General features: G+C 55.0%; 5 protein-coding genes across 5 annotated transcripts; 4 read left to right on the forward strand and 1 right to left on the reverse strand.

Moving 5' to 3' along the window:
* Positions 1-689: 689 nt before the first annotated feature.
* B0T26DRAFT_643845 (uncharacterized protein) lies at positions 690-2,139 on the forward strand (the record flags this gene model as incomplete). Its single annotated transcript, XM_060437578.1, has 2 exons — positions 690-934; positions 1,047-2,139. The coding sequence occupies 2 exons, from the start codon at positions 690-692 to the stop codon at positions 2,137-2,139; spliced, it is 1,338 nt and encodes a 445-aa protein (XP_060298273.1).
* Positions 2,140-4,466: 2,327 nt separating this feature from the next.
* B0T26DRAFT_749765 (kinase domain-containing protein) lies at positions 4,467-6,029 on the reverse strand (the record flags this gene model as incomplete). The annotated part of the gene is made up of 2 exons (XM_060445146.1): positions 4,467-4,598; positions 4,665-6,029. The coding sequence occupies 2 exons, from the start codon at positions 6,027-6,029 to the stop codon at positions 4,467-4,469; spliced, it is 1,497 nt and encodes a 498-aa protein (XP_060298274.1).
* Positions 6,030-9,714: 3,685 nt separating this feature from the next.
* Positions 9,715-10,840, forward strand: B0T26DRAFT_214398 (uncharacterized protein). Its single transcript, XM_060433810.1, has 2 exons — positions 9,715-10,150; positions 10,279-10,840. Exons 1-2 carry the CDS (start codon positions 9,912-9,914, stop codon positions 10,685-10,687), a joined length of 648 nt encoding a protein of 215 aa, XP_060298275.1. The 5' UTR covers positions 9,715-9,911; the 3' UTR covers positions 10,688-10,840.
* A 1,686-nt stretch (positions 10,841-12,526) lies between these two features.
* On the forward strand, positions 12,527-14,254 carry B0T26DRAFT_702394 (uncharacterized protein). Its single transcript, XM_060441628.1, has one exon. It carries the CDS (start codon positions 12,795-12,797, stop codon positions 14,190-14,192), a length of 1,398 nt encoding a protein of 465 aa, XP_060298276.1. The 5' UTR covers positions 12,527-12,794; the 3' UTR covers positions 14,193-14,254.
* A 1,984-nt stretch (positions 14,255-16,238) lies between these two features.
* On the forward strand, positions 16,239-18,385 carry B0T26DRAFT_674068 (uncharacterized protein; the record flags this gene model as incomplete). Its single annotated transcript, XM_060439674.1, has 4 exons — positions 16,239-16,421; positions 16,632-16,856; positions 17,266-17,400; positions 17,543-18,385. The coding sequence occupies 4 exons, from the start codon at positions 16,239-16,241 to the stop codon at positions 18,383-18,385; spliced, it is 1,386 nt and encodes a 461-aa protein (XP_060298277.1).
* Between the last annotated feature and the right edge of the window lie 275 nt (positions 18,386-18,660).

An 18,660-nucleotide genomic window follows, 5' to 3' on the forward strand; every position in this document is an offset into this window, starting at 1 on the left:
GACGCTCTCGACGACAATACATCTGGTCCCGATACAGCAAGCGCCCACCGAATCTAGTGGTTGCTGTTTTCCTCTTAAGGCGTGCATTGCCAAAAACAGGAAGGCGCAGCGTTGCGACGTGTGCCCGCCCGCTTGCCCGCCTACTGCCCGCCCGCCGCCTGCTATTCGAGACATCCCCGGCGCCTTGGCCTTTCGCATTCCATTGTCGTGTCGTGCCAGGCCTGAACTGGAAGCGCCCGTTGCCCAGATTCAGATCCAGTCTATTGTCTCGTCGAACCTGACAAGCACGAATAATCGCACAGCACCCGTCGGCATCGCAGCAAATTCGGCGCCTCGTGCATCCATTGTGTCCTTTCCCGATCGATCGATTTTCGAGCCGAGAGAGAGTGCCCTTAGCTGTGTGCACCTCACCTCAGTTATTAGTCAAGTGCACCACCTCAGTGCAGTGCAGTGCAGTGTGCAGTGCAGTTGCAGCGCAGCGTCCCAAGCCCGGATCCAGGTCCCACGCAGCCGCGCATTTGGTCCTCTGGTCGAACATTGACTTCTGCCGCGCCGCCTCGCTTCACGTTATCAATCGAAGCGGCAGCGCAGCACTCCGTACCCTAGGGCAATCAATCGATTTCTCAGCCAGCGACCTGCCCCCCAATTTTTATTCCATCAATCCTCTGCGCACCCAAGCAGGATCGATCATGAGCACCGCAATTGCCATGGCTCCTTCTCCGGCTCCTCACGATAGGCCATCGTTTGGTGCCGATCTTTCAGCGCCTTCCCCTGTCCCGGCTTCCACATCGCCATCTGCGCACAGGACGACAGCCGTACCACCACCTCCGCCCCCATTGTCGGCAACCCCGAATGCGCTTGCTCCACGCTCCGGCAGTGGCAGCCCCAGAGGTGTGGGTGCGACGAGCGCGAACAACTCCTCACCCCCCAGCGCGTAAGCAATCTCTCCCCCATCAACACAATCTCCCCGTTCCATCTTATTTTTCGGCCTTTTCGACTTTTTATCTTCCGCACTGACTAATTAATCATTGTTGCACATCTTGCAGGTCGCGAAGCGGCGGCGGTCCCCCTAAGATCATAGTAAAAAAAGAACCCGGCTCGCCCGATCTGGCGACTGCACGCCATAGACCAAGAAAGCTAGACCTGTCCAAGGGCGCAAACCCCGGATCTTCTACACCCGGGACTGCGCGCGGCCCGCTGACTGCGCGGGATACGGCCGGGTTGGGAATCCAAGAGGTCGGCCTTGCGTGTCTATCGCCAGGGTTCGTTACCCAGGATCCCGTGATGAAGGAGCAACTGCAGCGCAGTTTGAGCGTGAGGGACCACCAGAGGCAGATCATAGAATCGCGGCTACAACAGCAGTCAGCCAAAGGCGATGGTCCCGACAGGGACGGAAACTTCACCGCAAAGACGCCCGGCCTTGCGCGTAAGCGCGGCGCACCTCCAGGTCTCAGCATTGTCGCGCCGTCGCACGAGCATTTTGCGAATGAGAGGGTGATCCAATCCGCTCCCCTGGGCCAGACATTCACGGGGCGACACAACCTGCATCCGCAAACTCGGCACATCACCAACCAGCCCTCCAATCTCGCCAGCACATCGCACATTCACCATGTGCCGGCCAACCAGACCAACAATCGCCTTCCTCCAATTGCCGACGTATTTGGTCAGGGGCTATCGGGTCACCCCGAGTCGAGTGGTCACGCGCTCTTCGCGAGCCAGCAAAATCGCGGCGGCCCCTTAGCCTCCCCGCATCACCCCCCGCCGCCGCCGCCGCCTCAGGCGCCGACCCCGGGGAGGTTGCGGGAGTATAAGTCTGCAGAGGAAGCCCAAGCGGAGTTGGCTGGCGGTCGTCCAGAGTTGTTGCCGAAGTTAGTACACTATGGGGTTCATCAACCCCCAACGCCGCCATCTCCCGGGGCGCAAACCCACAGACCTGTAACTGACGCCAGCCGAAGCGCCAGCAAGCGGAGAACGCGGGCCGAATACGAGGAGGGCGGCAGCCCGCCGCTAGGCAACGGCCGAGCCAGCACCCGAAGAGGGCCGTTTGGCGAAGGTCGCGACAGCCCCGAGACACAGCGCGCTAAGCGAGAAGAGTTTCTCCGGTTATGCGAGCGCGCGTGGGATCTTTTCCATTCATGAGGGGGATTGGTTGGTCTACGGACCCTTGTTTATGTCTACGATGCCCATTTTTGGGGTTAATGGTTTGAGGGAGTGATCTACGATATCCATTTCCGTAGTCGCCATGTTTTATGCCTTATTTTTTTTTCTCTTGACAGGACCCTTTTGGTTGTTACCTGGTCGGGTTATGGTTGGATTCTTCAAGTACCACAGATCAGTGGTCGGGTGTGTCAGACAACGACGGTAACGGGGGGGAATATCCAGGAGTTCCACAAATATTATTTTTCTCTCACACCTTCGGTGTCTCCGCTTTTTTAGCCGGCCTGAAAGCTATTGCGGAATGTGTTGATGGTGTCGGTCTTGAGTATCCTTGGGTGCCGGTTTAAAAGGGACAAGGGAAGGGAAACAGGGACCTCACTTCTCGCTAGGCTGGCAAAAGAGAGTTGGGATTATAATGGTCGTCTGAATACCTAATTCTACTTTATCCTTTGAGTCGGCTCTTGTCCTCCCCCCTTGGGTTTGTTGGAAGCGGTGGTCTCTGGGAGGCTACCATTATCGACGGGCAGGATACGACGGGACTGTTTCTTTTCGACCCTATGTCCTGTCGGGGCAGAGGTAATGTGTTTCTAGGTCTCGAGGAAGCAAGTTTCGAGGTGCTGTACATTTGCGGGACGGGGCGTTGAACGCATACTGTCTGTTGTTGGTCTAATCACCTTCGTAGGTACTGTACCTACTAGGTAGAGGTAGCTAGCTAGCTAGCTATAGTCACAGTTTGATATATCTCGGGGCTCTATGGCAGTGGCCTTTCCGGTGATTGTTTGTTTAAAGTCGAAGTTTTGTCTGATATAATATGATGGTTATGGACGCACGCAACGAGCGCCACATCGAACCTAGATACCTTGAGCATCCCCGGCCAGGTCAGGTCAGGTCAGGTCATGTCGCTCCGTAGCTTGCTTGGCCGGCCGTTGTATACTCTTTTGCTCATCGGATGATACGAGCAACCACTGCCGAAAAGTCATACGATGATCAACATTGCCTCCCTTGCATGTTTGCGTGGGAAGACCGGATATCTGAGACACGGGCTTGGTGCTAGACCATCCATCGTCCATCGCAAGTCGGGTGGAGCAGGAGCAATTGAGGCCGGGCGTTAGCACACATAGACCGGTCTCGCTGACACGAGAGACAAGGCCGGGTTTCTTTGTCCGCAGCGGTAGTGACAATAGCTCCTACCGAGTCTCGTGATTTGTTCTTGGGATTCTTTGATGCCCCAGCTTCCTTATGCGGGGGGGCATAGGAGCGTTGCTGCTTATTACCGTGGAAATACAGACAGCAGAGAATCGCGGGAGATGAGACGCTGAGGTAAATAACATGCTAATATTATATGCGTTTTATGGTGGCCAGCGTATCACCCCTCTGCCCGTATAGAGAGTCCCAGGACAATCTATTCAGGCGGATAGTAACTTTCAGCCCCTCCCAATATTCGCAGCTGTCAAAAGTATGTTCATGTCCTCGTTGGAACACAAAAGTAACATAGTATCCAGACTAGACAGCGTAGAGAGTGTCTCCTGCAAACCCCCCTCGTCCGTCCTTTGTACATATCACCCTTGCCTGGTACAAAGGATACGACCAGACCAAAATAACAAAAGGGCTACGGCAGCTACTAGGACAGAACATGCCAGGTTTGTGTTGCAGAGATGCCCGATACTTTTGAGAAACTCGGCTCTTAACACCCCCAAAGCTGCCAAAAACAATGTCCCTGCCGCCCCCTATTTTGCAACTTCCGCACGTAATAAAAAAACTCTCTTCTCGTCTTCGCATATCTGGGCTCAAACTCGAAGAAAACAGAGGTAACCGCCGCCTGCCATGGAGGCATTCGCTTGTAGAAAGAAGAAGGAAAAAAACATTTGACAGCAACCAACTTTGTTTGCTAATCTTGCGTCAGAGCCGCCCGCCCGTCGCCTGCCGAGTATCCCTAATCGCAGAGTGCCGATATTTGGCCCGCCCAAAACGTTTGACAGGAGATGAAATAAATTCAGCTAACCTCGCCCAGAAAAGACTGCAAGAAAAGTAAGATAAAATGCAATGAATGACTCCAGACTCCTATGCTGGCCAATAACGAGGCATTTCAGTCGTAAAACAGGCCGTCGTCTCCTATGTGATAGAACGAGAGACATTATCATTTCAAAGTTGCTAAGCCTGCCTGGCTAAGGCCTGCCTGGCTAAGCTGGGTGTGATGGGGAGAGGTTAGACCTTCGAGCCGAACCACCTGCTTGCTGGGCGCGAGTCCGCCGGACGGAGAATGATACCCGGAGAGGGAGATATCAGTCAGCCACCTGGCGGAGCATGTGTTAAAGGCCTTCTTCGCCGGCCTTGCAAAGTTTTATCTCACGTCCCCACTCCGATTTGAGAACCTGCGAGGCTGTAATCCGTCGCGAGGGGCTCGGATCCAGGATTGAGTATATCACGTTTCTGCAGCGAGCCTGATAATGCATGTCAGAAGGGTCATCTACGAGAGCCGCTCGGCGGCATGGTGCGCATTCACTTACCCGGTGTAACGATTCGATGGGCTGGTACCCCTCCTCATCCCGACGGCCTTCAAGATAGCGTGCATAGAACTCATCCTCGTCTTTCCTCGCCACATGCCACAGGTGACGGCCCGTTCTCATGGCCATGTAGATGACACCGCAGGCCCAGACGTCGACTGCACGGGCATCAAACTCCTTGTCGATGTACTCTTCAGGGGCGATATAAGGAGCCGATCCGCAGAGGCCCGACACCATGTGTGCATCGTTCTCCCACGCCATGCGGAAGCATTCGCCATTGCCAAAGTCGGTGATTTTGAGGCCGCCATTTGTTGTCAGGAGCAGGTTTTCGGGCTTCAGGTCCCGGTGTGCGACGCCCATCTCGTGCATATATTCTACGCCACGCATCATCTGCTTGAAGAAACAGTCCGCCTCTTGAACCTCAAGCTTTCCGGCCGACAGTACCAGCGTGTACAGATCTCCGCCGGCACAAAATTCCATGACCTCGCAGTAGTCACCCTTCGCGTCCTTGAGCAGATCTAGGGTATGGATAACGTTGGGGTGTCTCAGGGAGGAGGAGATGCAGAACTCGGCCGTCAGACGTTTGCTGTACTTCTTTTCCGTCTCCTCGGGGCGGCGCCGAAACTCCTTGACGGCGAACAGCTTCTCTCCCACGCCGTTCTCCATCTTTTTGTGTGAAATGCGTACGATACCGAAGGCGCCCCTGCCCACAACTTCGTGGCACTTGCCATACTTTTCTATGAGCGATGCTGAGGCGCCTGGGCCGCCCTTCCTGTCCGAGGCAAAGCCGTCCTTCTCCTGCTTAAGGGTGTCCACCCAGCCAGATACCAGCGAAAGGTCGTTGTCCGCAACCTGCTCTGTCTTCTTGCCGAGAAGGCTCTTGATCATGTCAGAGAGCTTCTCCTGGCGACGGCTCGACTTGAGATGGTGCTCATGACCGCCCTGGAAATCGGCATTCACCACGAAGCGCAGGCCCTGCCAGTCCTTGCCATTCGCAGACTTGGGCTTCCCAGAGGTTGGCGCGGGTTTCTCGGCGGCCTTGTCGCTGGTGGACGGGGTGCGCAGCGGAGTAGGCGGCTTGATGGTCGTCGAGTTTGGCGGCGGCGGGGAGGGTTGCGACAGAGCTGCAGCGTCGGCGATGGCAGCACGGTGGGCAGAGTCCTTGGTCGAGAACATCCGCGTGAGGCGGTCCTTTACCGACGGCCTTTCGACGGCGTTGGAGAGCTGCTCATATGATGCATTGGGCGCGGGCTGGCCATTTTGGGCGGCCAAGTTGGGGGACCAAGAGGGCTTCTCGATAGACTTGATGGAGGACGGCTGCGAGGTTTTTGGCGACGACGTTGCGTTTGGATCTGGAGTGCTCGCCATGTTCGGCCGTTATGACCAGGCTCAAGGATTATGATTTGGGGAATGGCGGGCAGCCGTGAGACGGACTGAGGCGGTGGTGCGCTGCGCTGGTGGTCACTGGTTGAGCGATGCACGCGAGCCTGGGGGGTCAGTCACTGCGCTTATGCAAGCGGCAGCGATTGTGGCGGCGAGAGCGCCTCTGGGTGTGGGCAGAGCCCGTTGCGCTTGAGCTCTTTGAAACGACCAAAACAGCAAACTAGCTAGGGCTGTCCCTCGGTTGTCTCTTTGGAGTAAAAGGTCTTGTGGGAGAGAGAGATAAACTTCGCCGAGCGCGGAAAATCGAAAAAAGTTTGATATTGTGAGTGAAGCGGAGTGGTTTGGTGTGTGCACAAGTGGGTGGGTAGGAAAAGTTAAGAGTACGGTCCAGTAGTGGTAGTGAGAGAGTGGAGATAGGAGGCCGAGGTTCTTCGGCTTCCTTTATTTTCTTGGGCAGGTTTTTCAACGCGGAATTCGCCTTCGAGGAGGACGAGAGGGTTATATGGTGCAGGCGCTAGCAGTAGCGGAGAAACATGGCAGATCGCGACTGTTGCGTCAAATGGAGGGCCGACATGGTGAAGAGATTTCTGGGTTTTTGAGTGAAAAAGGTTTGGGGCCGGCAATGGAAACGGCTGGCAGGGCTGGGGTTAGGTAATAAGAGAGGTGATTCAGGACACAGCCAGAGGGGCAAAACTCGGCGGCTGATGGCAAAGGGAGAAGGCGATGACGGAGATGACGGTGGAGGAGGCCCTGTCTTGAGCGGCCTTCCAGCACGGCGGCAGCCCTCACACTAGCTTGGCTAATGTATGCTAGGTTAGGTACTGTACTTAAGGCGGGTAGGTTCGTTGCCCCGGGGCAAGTACGCCCGTCTCTTCTGCGACAGGAGGTCAAGGGCCTGGATGGGGCGGCCCTAGCTAGGTAGGCATCTGCTTCCTTAGCGGAATTTATGTCAGGTCGACTTTGCAACCGGAAATGGTCAGGGTCCTCTCAGATGGTGGTTGTAAGTCGGTGGAAGGTCGTGGGAAGGCCGGGTCGTGGTGCCCGGGCTAGTAGGGCTTTAAGCAAGTACCGTAGTGTATTCCGTATGTACAGGGCAGCGTATAAGTATCAAGATCGGCGGGCAAAATCCTGGCAGCCAAGACCTGGGACTGTGGCGGATGTCCAATGGTACTAATTCCAGCTTGTTCTCAGTCGAGGTATGTAATGATTACCTTATGTACTCCGTACTCCGTAACTCGCTTTCATTGCACAGCCTTCGAGCACTCTTTGGGGCGTCGAGGAGGGGCAAACTTTCGCTTCTGAGAACTGGCCCATTTTAGTTCCTGATGCGGAAGAAGACGGGACGATAAATAATTACGCAAATCCCCCCTCCCCTTTTTGCTCTAGTCATGTCCGTGACATACCCAAGGTGGCTCAGGTAGGTATTCGTACGTACTTCAGTTTCGTACCAACTTACGGATACCTTAGGTAACAAGCAGCCAGGCATTCAAACGGCCAGCCAGGCCAGGCCTTGGCTTTGGGCCATGCGGTCTGTACAGTACAGTGCCGTGGGCACATGGAAGACGTAGGTTCAATTGTTCTTACAAAGCTCCAATGCTTCCCACCCTTGCGAAGGATTGTGTTGTCCGATGGCTTGGGGACGAGGAGCCAGGCAATTGCGTGACCTGGTTACGGACGCCTCAGGTAGATCAGTAGGACCTGGCCGAACTTGCATACGGAGGACTCCGATGTACATACAGACAGATGTACACGGGATTCCAAGTCTGGCCTCCAGCTCGGCAGCTGCAGGAGGCTCAACTTTACTGTTTCGGCTCCGGATGCCGAACTGGCTTGGCTGAAAAGACCCAAGCATGCCTGGTTACCCACCCACAGAAGGTTAGGTATCTTGGTATCTCGGCTTGCTTGGCTTGAATGGGCGTGTCAAATGCCACAAAGGGGCTGGCCAAGCTTCTTTGATGTTCCTTGATGTGTGTGGACCAAGGTACAGCTTCTCGACGAGCGAGCGGCTGGAAACTGGCAACGAAAGAACGGTCTAGCCCTGGCGTACTCGGAACTTCCCTAGAGGTATGTACACACTTTGCTCCGTATATGGCAGGGTAGGTATAGAGTGAAGTGGTTGATAGTGGGGATCGTAGAGGTCTCCCATCGTCCCGGACGCCAGGGTACTAGCAAAGCGCACCTGAACAAATGAAGTTCCCGGTTGTTGTCAGTGACTTCTTTCACAGCCGCGCACATGCTCTCCTTCCCGTCACTCATGATTCCGGAGACGACAGGTCACAGGAAGGAGCAACTTGAGCCCCCGCGTGCGTGCTGTTGCACCAGCCAAGGTTGTCACACTTGGAAGGTACGAAGGTCAGTCATACTCGGCAGAGCCACCCACATCGCATCCATACACTAGACTTCGCAAAGTGGCCAGAACCTGAGTGATGTCCACCCGACTGTCTAGCCATGACAGCTTCAGCCCTAGGAATTGAGTTCGGGTATTCCGAAAGGAGATAATGGTAGTAATAAATCCAGTTCACCATACTCCAACACAGTTAAGGTAGTAGAAGGTAATATGGTAATGATTAAGGGATCCCATAATTAATTTGTTTCTACATGCACTCAAATGTAACATACGTACCTGCCCCCTACGGATCTGCCTCGTCTCTCCTTCCATTATTACCTAGGTGCACGCTTAATCCGTGTTAGTCCCTTCCCACACACTTTGGTTCTGCCTTTTCTGGGAAGACGGGCATTCCATTCTCCACCAGCACCCACGCATCAATAATAACTTGAACGAACGGCTTTCGATTCTCACGAAGGCGGCGCGCAGTGTTATTCTTGTCACCCGCATCTCACTGCATCTCGACACACCCTGACCACAGGCCTGCCGAGAGAGTGTTGGAACATACAGAAACATGGATAGGTACGGTAGACACCAGAATACGGTACATTGACCCTGTCGAAGTTGCCTCTCTCTCGTCTATCCGCAGCGCAGCGCATCCGATCGTGCTGCGGAGGCGAAGCCCGAAGTGCATTGTCAGCCTGAGGATGTTGATCTGGATGGGAAGCCGAGGGGACAATGCAAATGCATGCTGCATGGGCAAATTTGCATTTATGAAGTGTCTTGCAGCTGGACGTCCCTTTCTCCCTTCTTAGCCAGCCATTGCATGCTGTGCAGTGCAGTGCAGTGCGGTGCTGCGCTGTGCCGTACCCTTCTTTCTTACCTAGTCGCAGTCGACACCGCTCTCTCTCTGTGTGTCGAGCAGAAGGAACGTCTGTTCGCAGCACTTGGCCGAGTCTTACGGAGGCAGGCCTGAGACGTGGTCACGCAAAGCGACTCCGACACACGCTACAGCAAGCCTAAGCTCACCCATCCGGAAATCCAGCGAGGCGATAGTCGGTGTCGCGCAGCTGCTGCAACACTGGTTTCTGAGCTATGTATGAGGCATTTTCGTTTCCCGTCGCCCATTTTTGTCGGTCTTCGCTGCTTGTTCTCGCAACCTTGCGTCGCGTAATCAGAATTGTCAGCAACATCCCCTCTCTCACCACCCTCTCGGGTGAAAGCAATTGGCCGTTGCCGGGTCGCCATCTGCTGAACTGGCACTGCAGCCTTCTTGAGCTCCCCTTGCCTTCTCTTGCCATGTCGAGGAGCTCCTGCAGCACGGCCTCGTACAGCTAGCTACCAGAGACGCGAAGAACCGGACGCACTCATGCAATGTTCGGAGCCTTTTCCCTCAGCCAACCGCTCAACACCCGCTTCTGGCCCTCTTTTGGTTTGCGGCTCTTGGCGTTGGAAGTCAACACTAGGTCTCGGCTTGCTCTCCTGTGCAGCTTTAGTCTCTTGCCTGCGTTTACACTGCAGCTCGTAGATGATATACTCGTATGTACAGAGTATGTACATACAGTACTATGTACTCAGGGCGATATACCCTAGCTTCGGTGGTGTGCCACGAAACTTGCAACCTGCGAGAATGCAAGTACGTACAGCACTCCGTATCCGGAAAGCGACCTAGACGGCGTCCTGTGCCCCTCGTTCATCCGATCTTTTCGACGCCCCAGACGCCTCATGAAGCCGCTGGGACACAGCCGGCGGCACTTTTCGAAGGATGGTGGTCAAGCAAGTAGGTGACTACCCTGTGACCGCGGATGGAGTGTTTCACAGCAGCTTTGGAGAAAGGCTTCAGACCCTGAGGCCCGGAACCTGCCAGCGGCCTTTCGAGGTCACAAGCAACTGACTGCTGCCGCCAAGCCATGGCTCGAGCGAACAAGCTTTTGATCTTGGGGGTAGCTGGCCAGGAACTCCACGTATCCACAAGATGCATAGGGGACGCTGGTATGAGTTTCATGCAGCTTGCAGGTTGCGGTGTGAAAGTGCCCAGTGCGACTTTGACCACGGAAGAGAGGTTTGGCGACACTTTTCGACAGAAAACAGTTCAATAAGATGGTGGGGCGGAGAATTACCATCGAGAGGGTGTCCAGGGACCCCTGCCAGCGGATTGGATTGGCGATCAAGCGAAACGCCCCACACGTGGCTTGCTGCGCTGATGGCTCCTGGGGGCTGCATTACGCAGATCCGTACAACCACGTCTGGTTCCCTACCAAAGGTATCCGTACAGAACAGACTCGGTACGGGCCACGAAAGAGCAAGACAAGTTTAGGTTCAGGGGTGTAGGGCATATTTATGAACTTTTGCTTGTTGTTCACCAACCGAACCACCCTTGCATCGACAGTCGTGCTTCTATGCATCTGTCCGTGGCAGGAAATTTACAGCGCAGTATCGACGGCTTGACTGCCCAGTAGCGTCTCTCCGCGGAAAGCAGCATCAGCATCCGATTCCAGCTCTCGAAGTTGCCTCCCAGGACAGAAGGTCCCCTCCCGGGACAGACAAGGGAAGCCACGAAAGCTGGGCTCCCAAGATAAGCTTTTGCCAAGCCGTAGCGGTAATAGATCAGAAATGCTTGCTTCTATTGTCTCCCGTCTCGCACCGCACGCCGATCAGCTCGTCTTGAGGCCAAGCCGCTCTGGGGGCATGTCCCGTCGCGCGCGCGAGTGTCCGTCTCCTGACGATGTCGGAGTTGCGCAAGGGGGATGTGAAGTGACAGGACTCGTTGGTGTTGTCGCACGGCTGCATGCCACGACCGCTTGTAGATGTCCAAGATGATGCCCATTGCCCGGTAGGTACTTGGCTGCAGAGGATTCCGTGGATGAGCGAAATAATGTGGCTCTGAATTCCCGTCAATGGCCGTGCGTGCGTGCTTGCTTGCTTGCTTGCTCCGAGTCTTCAACTTTTGTATCTTACAAGTCATTATCGGTTCTCGCCACGGCCAATCAGAATCGAAAGCCTGAAAATAAAAACATTGAATTGCTGTGACAGCGGGGCATCGAGCCAAGACTGCTGAATCCCACATTCCGAGAAAAAGGCGGTCATAATTAATTGTTGGTTGGTCGATGACTTGCAACTAAAGTGAGCTGCGGCGTTGTACTCTCAAGATATCTGCAGTGGTAGTTATAACCATTGATGTTTTCTTTTTCTCTTCTTCACCAACCGCTTGGTATAAACGAGAGAGCCGCGTCGTAAAGTGCTTCGGGCATGGTATGGAGTCGTTATTTACGTCGATCTATACAACTGGACAGTTTTCCACTGCTTAGACCTAATTAATTAGACCGTGAATAGGCGGCTCGATTGGAGAAGAGTGTAGTCGTTGATATGTAACTACTACATTTTCGCAAATTACCTTACCTAAATAAGCTTGTGCTGAGTTGAATTCATATTACTTCATGGCTGTTGGCCCTGTCAGGAGGTGACCGGCGCACAGTATCACAATCAAAATAGCACCAGCAGTATTGACCTTTGAGATAGTCCAGTCAAGTCTCGATGGTAAGATGTAACTATTCGGAGTTTAGCTAAAGTAATCAATATCATTCATTAGAGCCAGGTCCGTCACTAGGGAATTGAAAACGTCACAAACCGGTCGAGTCTGACGCTGCTGGCATGGGGCTTGTAGTCAATACAGCCAGGGACGTAGTCTATATATTCTTCCGTCCACTCTAGGAGCGAATTCCACAAGCTGGATTTACCGGGGCAGCATTCGAAGTGGTCGAAGACGGCGAGGGCGTCTCAGCCGCACATCGTGGTGACTGCGGAGATATTCGACTGGAAGAGCTGCAAGCTCTTGCTGAGGAATGGCTTGACCTGATGATGCACTTGATACTTAGTATAGCCAGATAATACTCAAAGCCTGGTTACCCAACACCACATTTACAGGGGGGTTCTGCACTCGTCTGCGTTAGTATTGCGAGGCCTCGTTTTTGTTGTCTTTGCTATTCGTGTTTGCTCGGTTCCGTACCTGCCTTGGGCATGCTATACCCAAGGTTGATTCTGAACGGATGGCATAACTATGATATGCTGTAGACGCAACTATCCCCTATCTGCTCTTTATCACCAATGATACTGCTCCTCTGTTGTCTTTGAAAGTCAATGCGGTAGGGAATTCTGTGTCACAACAGGCGCCTAACAAGCCATTCACCCCGTCGGGAGCTGTTCTCCACCGTGCTTATTCTTTGTGCATTGTTCAACAGCCATGAGATGCACTCGCCAGGTATTTAACCACCACCAACTGCCTTGGAATTCAAGCTCAACATCTGGGCATCCAGGTGGCATCCTTCGATTGAAATTAGCCTCCCTATACCTCCCTAGGTACTCACTCAATTTATCAATTTTGAATAATTAACAGTCTTCAAGAATAATCAACTGGGTAAGTCAAAATGCCACCCCTCTCCAGCAACTCGCACTCATCAGACTCTAACTGGGACGACTGGAGTACTACTAGCACTAGCTCGGACTCTGGCACGGACACCAGCGAGTCCACTTGTTCCTGCAGCAGCAGCACGTCGACGGTCAATTTCGGATACGAGGCGTTTGAAACATTCCAGCTTCGTGCCTTGGAGCTCGCGGAGAGAAACAGCGCTTTGCTGTGGCCCGAGTCCGCTTATGACGTGGACGGCGAGATAGCCGTCGAGCGCATGAGGGGGGGCGGCTTCAACCGCGTCATCGGCCTCAGCCGGCACTCGGGGCAGGGCGACTACGACGACGTGCAGCACTACATCCTGCGCATCCCCCGGTATCCCGACAGCGACTTCGAGAGCGACATGGCCTCGCTGCTCTTTGTGCAGAACTACACCAGGATCGAGACTGCCGGGCTAGTGGCCTTTGACCGCTCCGGGGACAACGCCGTCGGCAGTCCCTTCATGATCCAGAGCCGCGCCCCGGGAACTAACCTGGTCTTGGGGTTCCACGACCTCGACCACGCGGCCCGCTGTAGGCTGGCGCGGGACCTCGGCTATGTGTTCCGCCAGATGCTCGAGACTAAGAGCAGCGTGCCGGGGCAGCTGGTGCTGTCGCCGCCAGACGAGTACGGGCACCAGGAGGTCATGGTCGGGCCGTTGGACGCCGGAAACACGGCGCCCTTCTGCTGCTATAACGGCTCCCACGGCCGGCCCCGGGACCCTCTCGCGGCCTCGCCGTACGACCCCTGCCCTGCGGCTAACCCGCCCTTTGCCATATGGCTTACTGCCATTTTCAGGGCGCAAAAGACGTACCTGGAGATCCTCCCCGACGATGTCAGGAACCGGGATGATACTACGGGCGTCTCCCTCGACGAGGAGCTCGACGGCTTCATCGAGATGGCCGAGGGGCTAAGCGCGGACGGGTGGCTAGACAACGTCTCGTGCTCGCTCGCCCACCTCGACCTCGAGTGCCGCAACATGCTCGTAGACCCCGGCGCGGCCGAGAACCTGAGCAGCCTCGCGGTGCTCGACTGGGACGGCGCAATCCTCGGCCCGGCCTTCATGTCGTGCGCGCCGCCCATGTGGCTCTGGACCCGGACCGCTGACCGGGTCTGTCCCTGTGCGCAGTGCCTGGGCGAGCTGACCGCCAACGACGACCCCGCGACCCCCGAGGCCCGCGAGCTCAAGCAGCTGTTCGAGGACGCCGCCGGCCCCGACTACCTCCGCTTCGCCTACCAGCCTCAGTACCGCCTCGCGAGGAAGCTGGTGCGCTTTGCCCTCCGGACCCAGTACACGGACAAGGACGGCGACGAGGCCAGCGAGATGTTGGACGAGTGGCACGACCTCCGCATGCAGAATGGTGCCGTTCACCAGTAGTAATTAATTATATAACTTGCCCAAGGCACTTGGCCAGGAATAAAAGAGTTTGTAATAACGGCTTGATTGATGCTGTATATTAACTATATCCGTGACTAGATCTGAATTTAAAAGTGTGGTGTTGCATGCGATCGAAGTTGACAGCGCATTGAATTGTGTGCTAAAAACAGATCTATAGGTACAGAAAAGAGCCGCTTCCTTATACCCTTTGAGAGAGGGCAAGGAAAAGCGTTGTAATCAGCCGTTCGGGATGAAATGAGGGGATAATAAGAAAGAAGGAAAAATGAAGAATAAAGGGAGTTGGTATGGCATGCTAACCAGGGCCTGGAATGTGGTTCAATTCCTTGAAAAGTGGGTCAATTCCAGGCGACACACCCCCCAGGCTTGCCTGCGGTCAGCAGGTAAGCCTGTAACCCGCCTTATTACCCGACTGGGAAATGGTGATGTTTTCTCTGGTGTTGTAGGTCCACAGGCCCCCCATGTAGTCCTCAATTCCGGCGACATGTAGTGACTGTAAGTTGAATGCCACATCTAACCATGATTATTACAAGGCCCACGAGACAATGAACGGATCCAAGTACTTCTTTCACTTAAATTAGGGGTAATGTATATGAGATCTCGTTTGTATCACACCTGGGAATTAAACCCATGATCTCCTCACAGATGTGCCCTGAATTTAATTATTTCTCTGCGGATTTGAATTTCCTTGACGAGCTCCTAGCTGCAACTGATAATTCCTGGTGTCACTAGAACCCGCAAGCCCTTTACACAAAACTTGATATTAAAAATGGGGGTGGGTGGCGTGATATGTAATGTAACATGGCTTGGCACTAACCAACTGCCATCTGCTTTTGGTGTGTGAGAGTGTGTGTGTGGTGTGCGTGTTTGAGTCGGTGATAGGTCATGAGACTTAATTACTCTCTTCTCTAATTAACGGCAAAGGTCGAACGGTAGCTTGTCACGATTGATTGCGTTCACTCTACTTATGACACTTGACGACGGCTCCGCGGCTTCAGGGATTGACCAAGTGCACGTAGTTAGGGGCGAAGGATAATAAGAAAGGAAAAAGAAACACCACAGAAGTCGCGGTAACTAGGTAGGGAGTTATCTGATTAGGTCACATGATGTGCACCACTCTTTGGTTTCACTCATCGTGGCATAAACAAACACCCTACACAAACTCGAGCCGAGAATGTACCCGAGGCAACCTGAACGACTAAGACCTTTTTCTTTTTTCTTTTTTCTTTTCCTTTTTCTTTTTCTTTTTCTTTTTCTTTTTCTTTTTTATCTCTAGCCTCCCATCAACATCCAACGTCTACACGGTACCGGTCCTGCTTGGTATTGACCAGCACCAGAGACCACTGGGCGAGGGATTGAAAATCGGCCACGGGCAAGGAAGGGAGCGCCAGGATCAGGGAGTAGAGCTGTCCGCTTCTTTTCCCCCTACCTTCTTCAATCACTAATGTCCGCATTATAAACTCATTTGTTCCACTTCTTCGGGCCCAGGGCTCAGGCAACAGCAACGCAAAACTGTGTACGCGTCTTGGATCGGCCGGTGATTCGTTGAGGCTTTGATCTGCCCTTGTCAACTCTGCATGACTACCCAACAGACTGAGAGAAGGGACTGTTTTCTGGGCTGCATCGCTCTGGCTTTGATATTCATATGTCCGTAAACTTGTATGTCTCTCCATGTATCCCGTGCATCTAGAAATACGAGAGTATGAAAAACGGGGCCGCGTCGGAATTTTCGTTAGGGGGCGTGGAGATGGAGAGGAAGGTCGCGGGACGGATCGAATCAGCCGTACACGGAGAAAAAACGGGCTGGAGGTGGGAGAAGGAGCTCGAGCTCGAACGCGGAGGGCGGCGTGTTGAACCTAAAAGGGGAGGCAGTTAGACAGATAGGACAATGGCGGAGTTGTCCCAAGAAGGGGGATAATAGCAGCGGCAACGAGACAACACTCTGTCCGAGCGAGGTTTCGGGCGCTGGGTGTCTTAGGAGGAAAGCAGGTGTTCTTGACTCTGTGGTTATGGTTGTCAGGGACTTTGATGGAGAGACTTGGGCGGGAGTGGGTGTGGCTGCCGCACTGCTTCGGGCTGCTAGACGCGTTCGAGGCTGGCGGCAAGGCTGGGAGAGGTGCACCCGTCAACCGCCGCGACTGTCGGTCACGCTATTGTGGCGACAACCGGGGCAGTGAGAGGGCTCACGACGCTAAGAAGCTGGAGGAAGCAGTGAGTGTGCCATTTCGTGTCCGTGGGGGCCAATACGAATCCCACGCCAACTGCCGGTTCGGACTCGCTGCAGAGGAGTTGGGGGGGGGGGGGGGGGAACGGCGGTTGTTGGGCCAGCACGCAGGTTGTGCTTGTTTCGGGAGGGAAGTGGAGGCAAGGGATGTGCAAAGATGTGAAGACGGCTGCCAGAGATTGGACCTGGCTAACTAGGAAAGGGAAACCGCGCCGTGGTCCTTCTCGCTAGACATTCCGGGCAGCCGAGGGGACAAGACGCTCCGTCACTGTGGCTCTTGGCCCCTGGACTGGCGATGGTGCAAGGCGTGCGGTTTCGGCAGCCCCGTGGCGCTTGGGAGAGGAGATGGGTTGGGCTCGTGCTGGACCAGCAACACCGGCAAGACATGCTGCCCGGCCTCAGAGCGCAGGCGGCGCTTGATGGTGTGTCTGGGGGGCTCCAGGGGTGTTTTCGCCAGGCGCTATTGGCCCAGTGCTGGTATCTGCGTCGGTCGTCATGTAGCCTCCAAGCCGCTCCCTGGCCGTGCAGATGCAACACGCTGATAACCGAACGGAACGGATAACCGGCCCCATGACTATAACCCGGGGGTGGCCAGTCTGCCTTGGACATCATCGTGTCTTGGAAGCCAGTGTGAAGCTTCGGCGTGCTGATATCGATCTCTCGACGGGGCTGTGCATTGGTCTTGAGTTCCCTGCGGCTCGAGACGGCATCATAACCCTCGCTTCTAGGCGAGAAGCGGAGGGAATCTCGAGGCCGAGGGACTTGGCAGTGGCGGTTGTGGTTCGACAGCGGTAATACTCATATATAAGGTAACTTTGTTTGGAAAACAAGGCCATGTCATCGTCCGAGACAAGAGGGCGAGGCCCCATGGACGACTCGCAGTGGCAACGAGAGGCAGCACAGCAAGGCCAGCCGACACAAATCGACCAGGAAATGTTGCGACAGGGTGAAACGGAGCCGTGGCTGGTGAGCTACAGTGCCTGGGATGCCGAGGTATTTTCGCGCCTTCTTATATTCTCGCCCCCCTGACCCTCACCCTCAATCCCAGCAGGACCGGGAACATTCGAGAGGGCCATCAGGAGATCGTTTGACTAATTGTGGACGGAAGCATGTGATTGCTAGCGACGCGGCGCCGGACCTGGGTCTGGAGGATCTCGATACGGGCGGGTGGCGTGACGGTCAGCTGTTCGCTCCGGCATCGCCAACCTTGTCGCCGTCCTCCACCACCGCCGCGTACCAGCCGTGGGAAGGCAGTACCAACTCTCTGCTGCCATCATCCACCGCCCCTATCGACTATCAGACCTGGATGGGCAGCCCAAGTTCTCTGTCGCCAATGACCGGCCAGTATGAGTTCACGGCCCTGGGGAATCCGTACAGCGCCACAGACCCTGCCAACCTCAGCAGCCATGTCTCGCCCGCATCGTTCCAGCACCAGCCGGCACTCGAATTCGTCTCGTATGCTGATGCCGGCCCTTCCAAGCCTGCCATTGGGACCAGGAGCGGAAGCGGAAGCGGAAGCGGAAGCGGAAGCGGACCCCGCGCCAAGGCCAAGCTCCGGAGGGCGTCGAGCAGCTCAAAGAACGTCCAGACCCGGGACGCTGAGCCGTCCAACGACCAAAAGACACGCAAGTCGCATAACTTTGTAGAGAAGCAGTACCGCAACCGGCTCAACGCCCAGTTCGAAGCCCTGCTCGATGCCCTCCCTGACACGGTCAAGTCGTCGCAGATAAGCACTACCGCAGCCTCGGGCGGCGACTCGGACCTGGACCTCGGCGAGCGCCGGCTGAGTAAAGGCGAGGTGCTGGACCTGTCGAGGCGGTACATTGGGACGCTCGAGAGAGAGCGTGACGCGCTGGACAGGGAGCGCCACGATCTGGCAGCCAACATGGACCGGCTGCGCGCCGCGTACATGAGAATGCAGGGCGAGTCGTCCGAGGCCAAGCCAGAGTGAAGAGAGATGTAAAGCCAGAGTGGGTGGTAGGGCCAGGAACAAAACAAGATATGATAATGCTTCTACCTGATACCGGCTCAAAATCTGAGCCTTTGCGGCGACGCGAGGGCGACAGTGAAGTGAACTCGTGCGTGAAGTGCCCGGCCTGTCCAAATCAATAAATCATGTACGCCTCCCAACCCCAGATTCTAAAGACCCAAATGCCCGCCTCCCAACCCCAGATTCTAAAGACCCAAATGCCCGCCTCCCAAAACGCCCCTTTTTTCATTAAAATG

The sequence above is a fragment of the Lasiosphaeria miniovina genome (genome assembly GCF_030549165.1).
Source record: "Lasiosphaeria miniovina strain SMH2392-1A chromosome Unknown B0T26scaffold_3, whole genome shotgun sequence".
NCBI classification, from domain to species: domain Eukaryota; kingdom Fungi; phylum Ascomycota; class Sordariomycetes; order Sordariales; family Lasiosphaeriaceae; genus Lasiosphaeria; species Lasiosphaeria miniovina.

Excerpts from the sequence above, each read along its gene's own strand:
- B0T26DRAFT_214398 (XM_060433810.1), top strand. The coding sequence starts at position 9,912 with ATGTACAGAGTATGTACATACAGTACTATGTACTCAGGGCGATATACC. Across the intron at positions 10,151-10,278 it reads GAAGGATGGTGGTCAAGCAA|CCATGGCTCGAGCGAACAAG; the intron begins GTAGGTGACTAC and ends GCTGCCGCCAAG.
- B0T26DRAFT_702394 (XM_060441628.1), top strand. The coding sequence starts at position 12,795 with ATGCCACCCCTCTCCAGCAACTCGCACTCATCAGACTCTAACTGGGAC.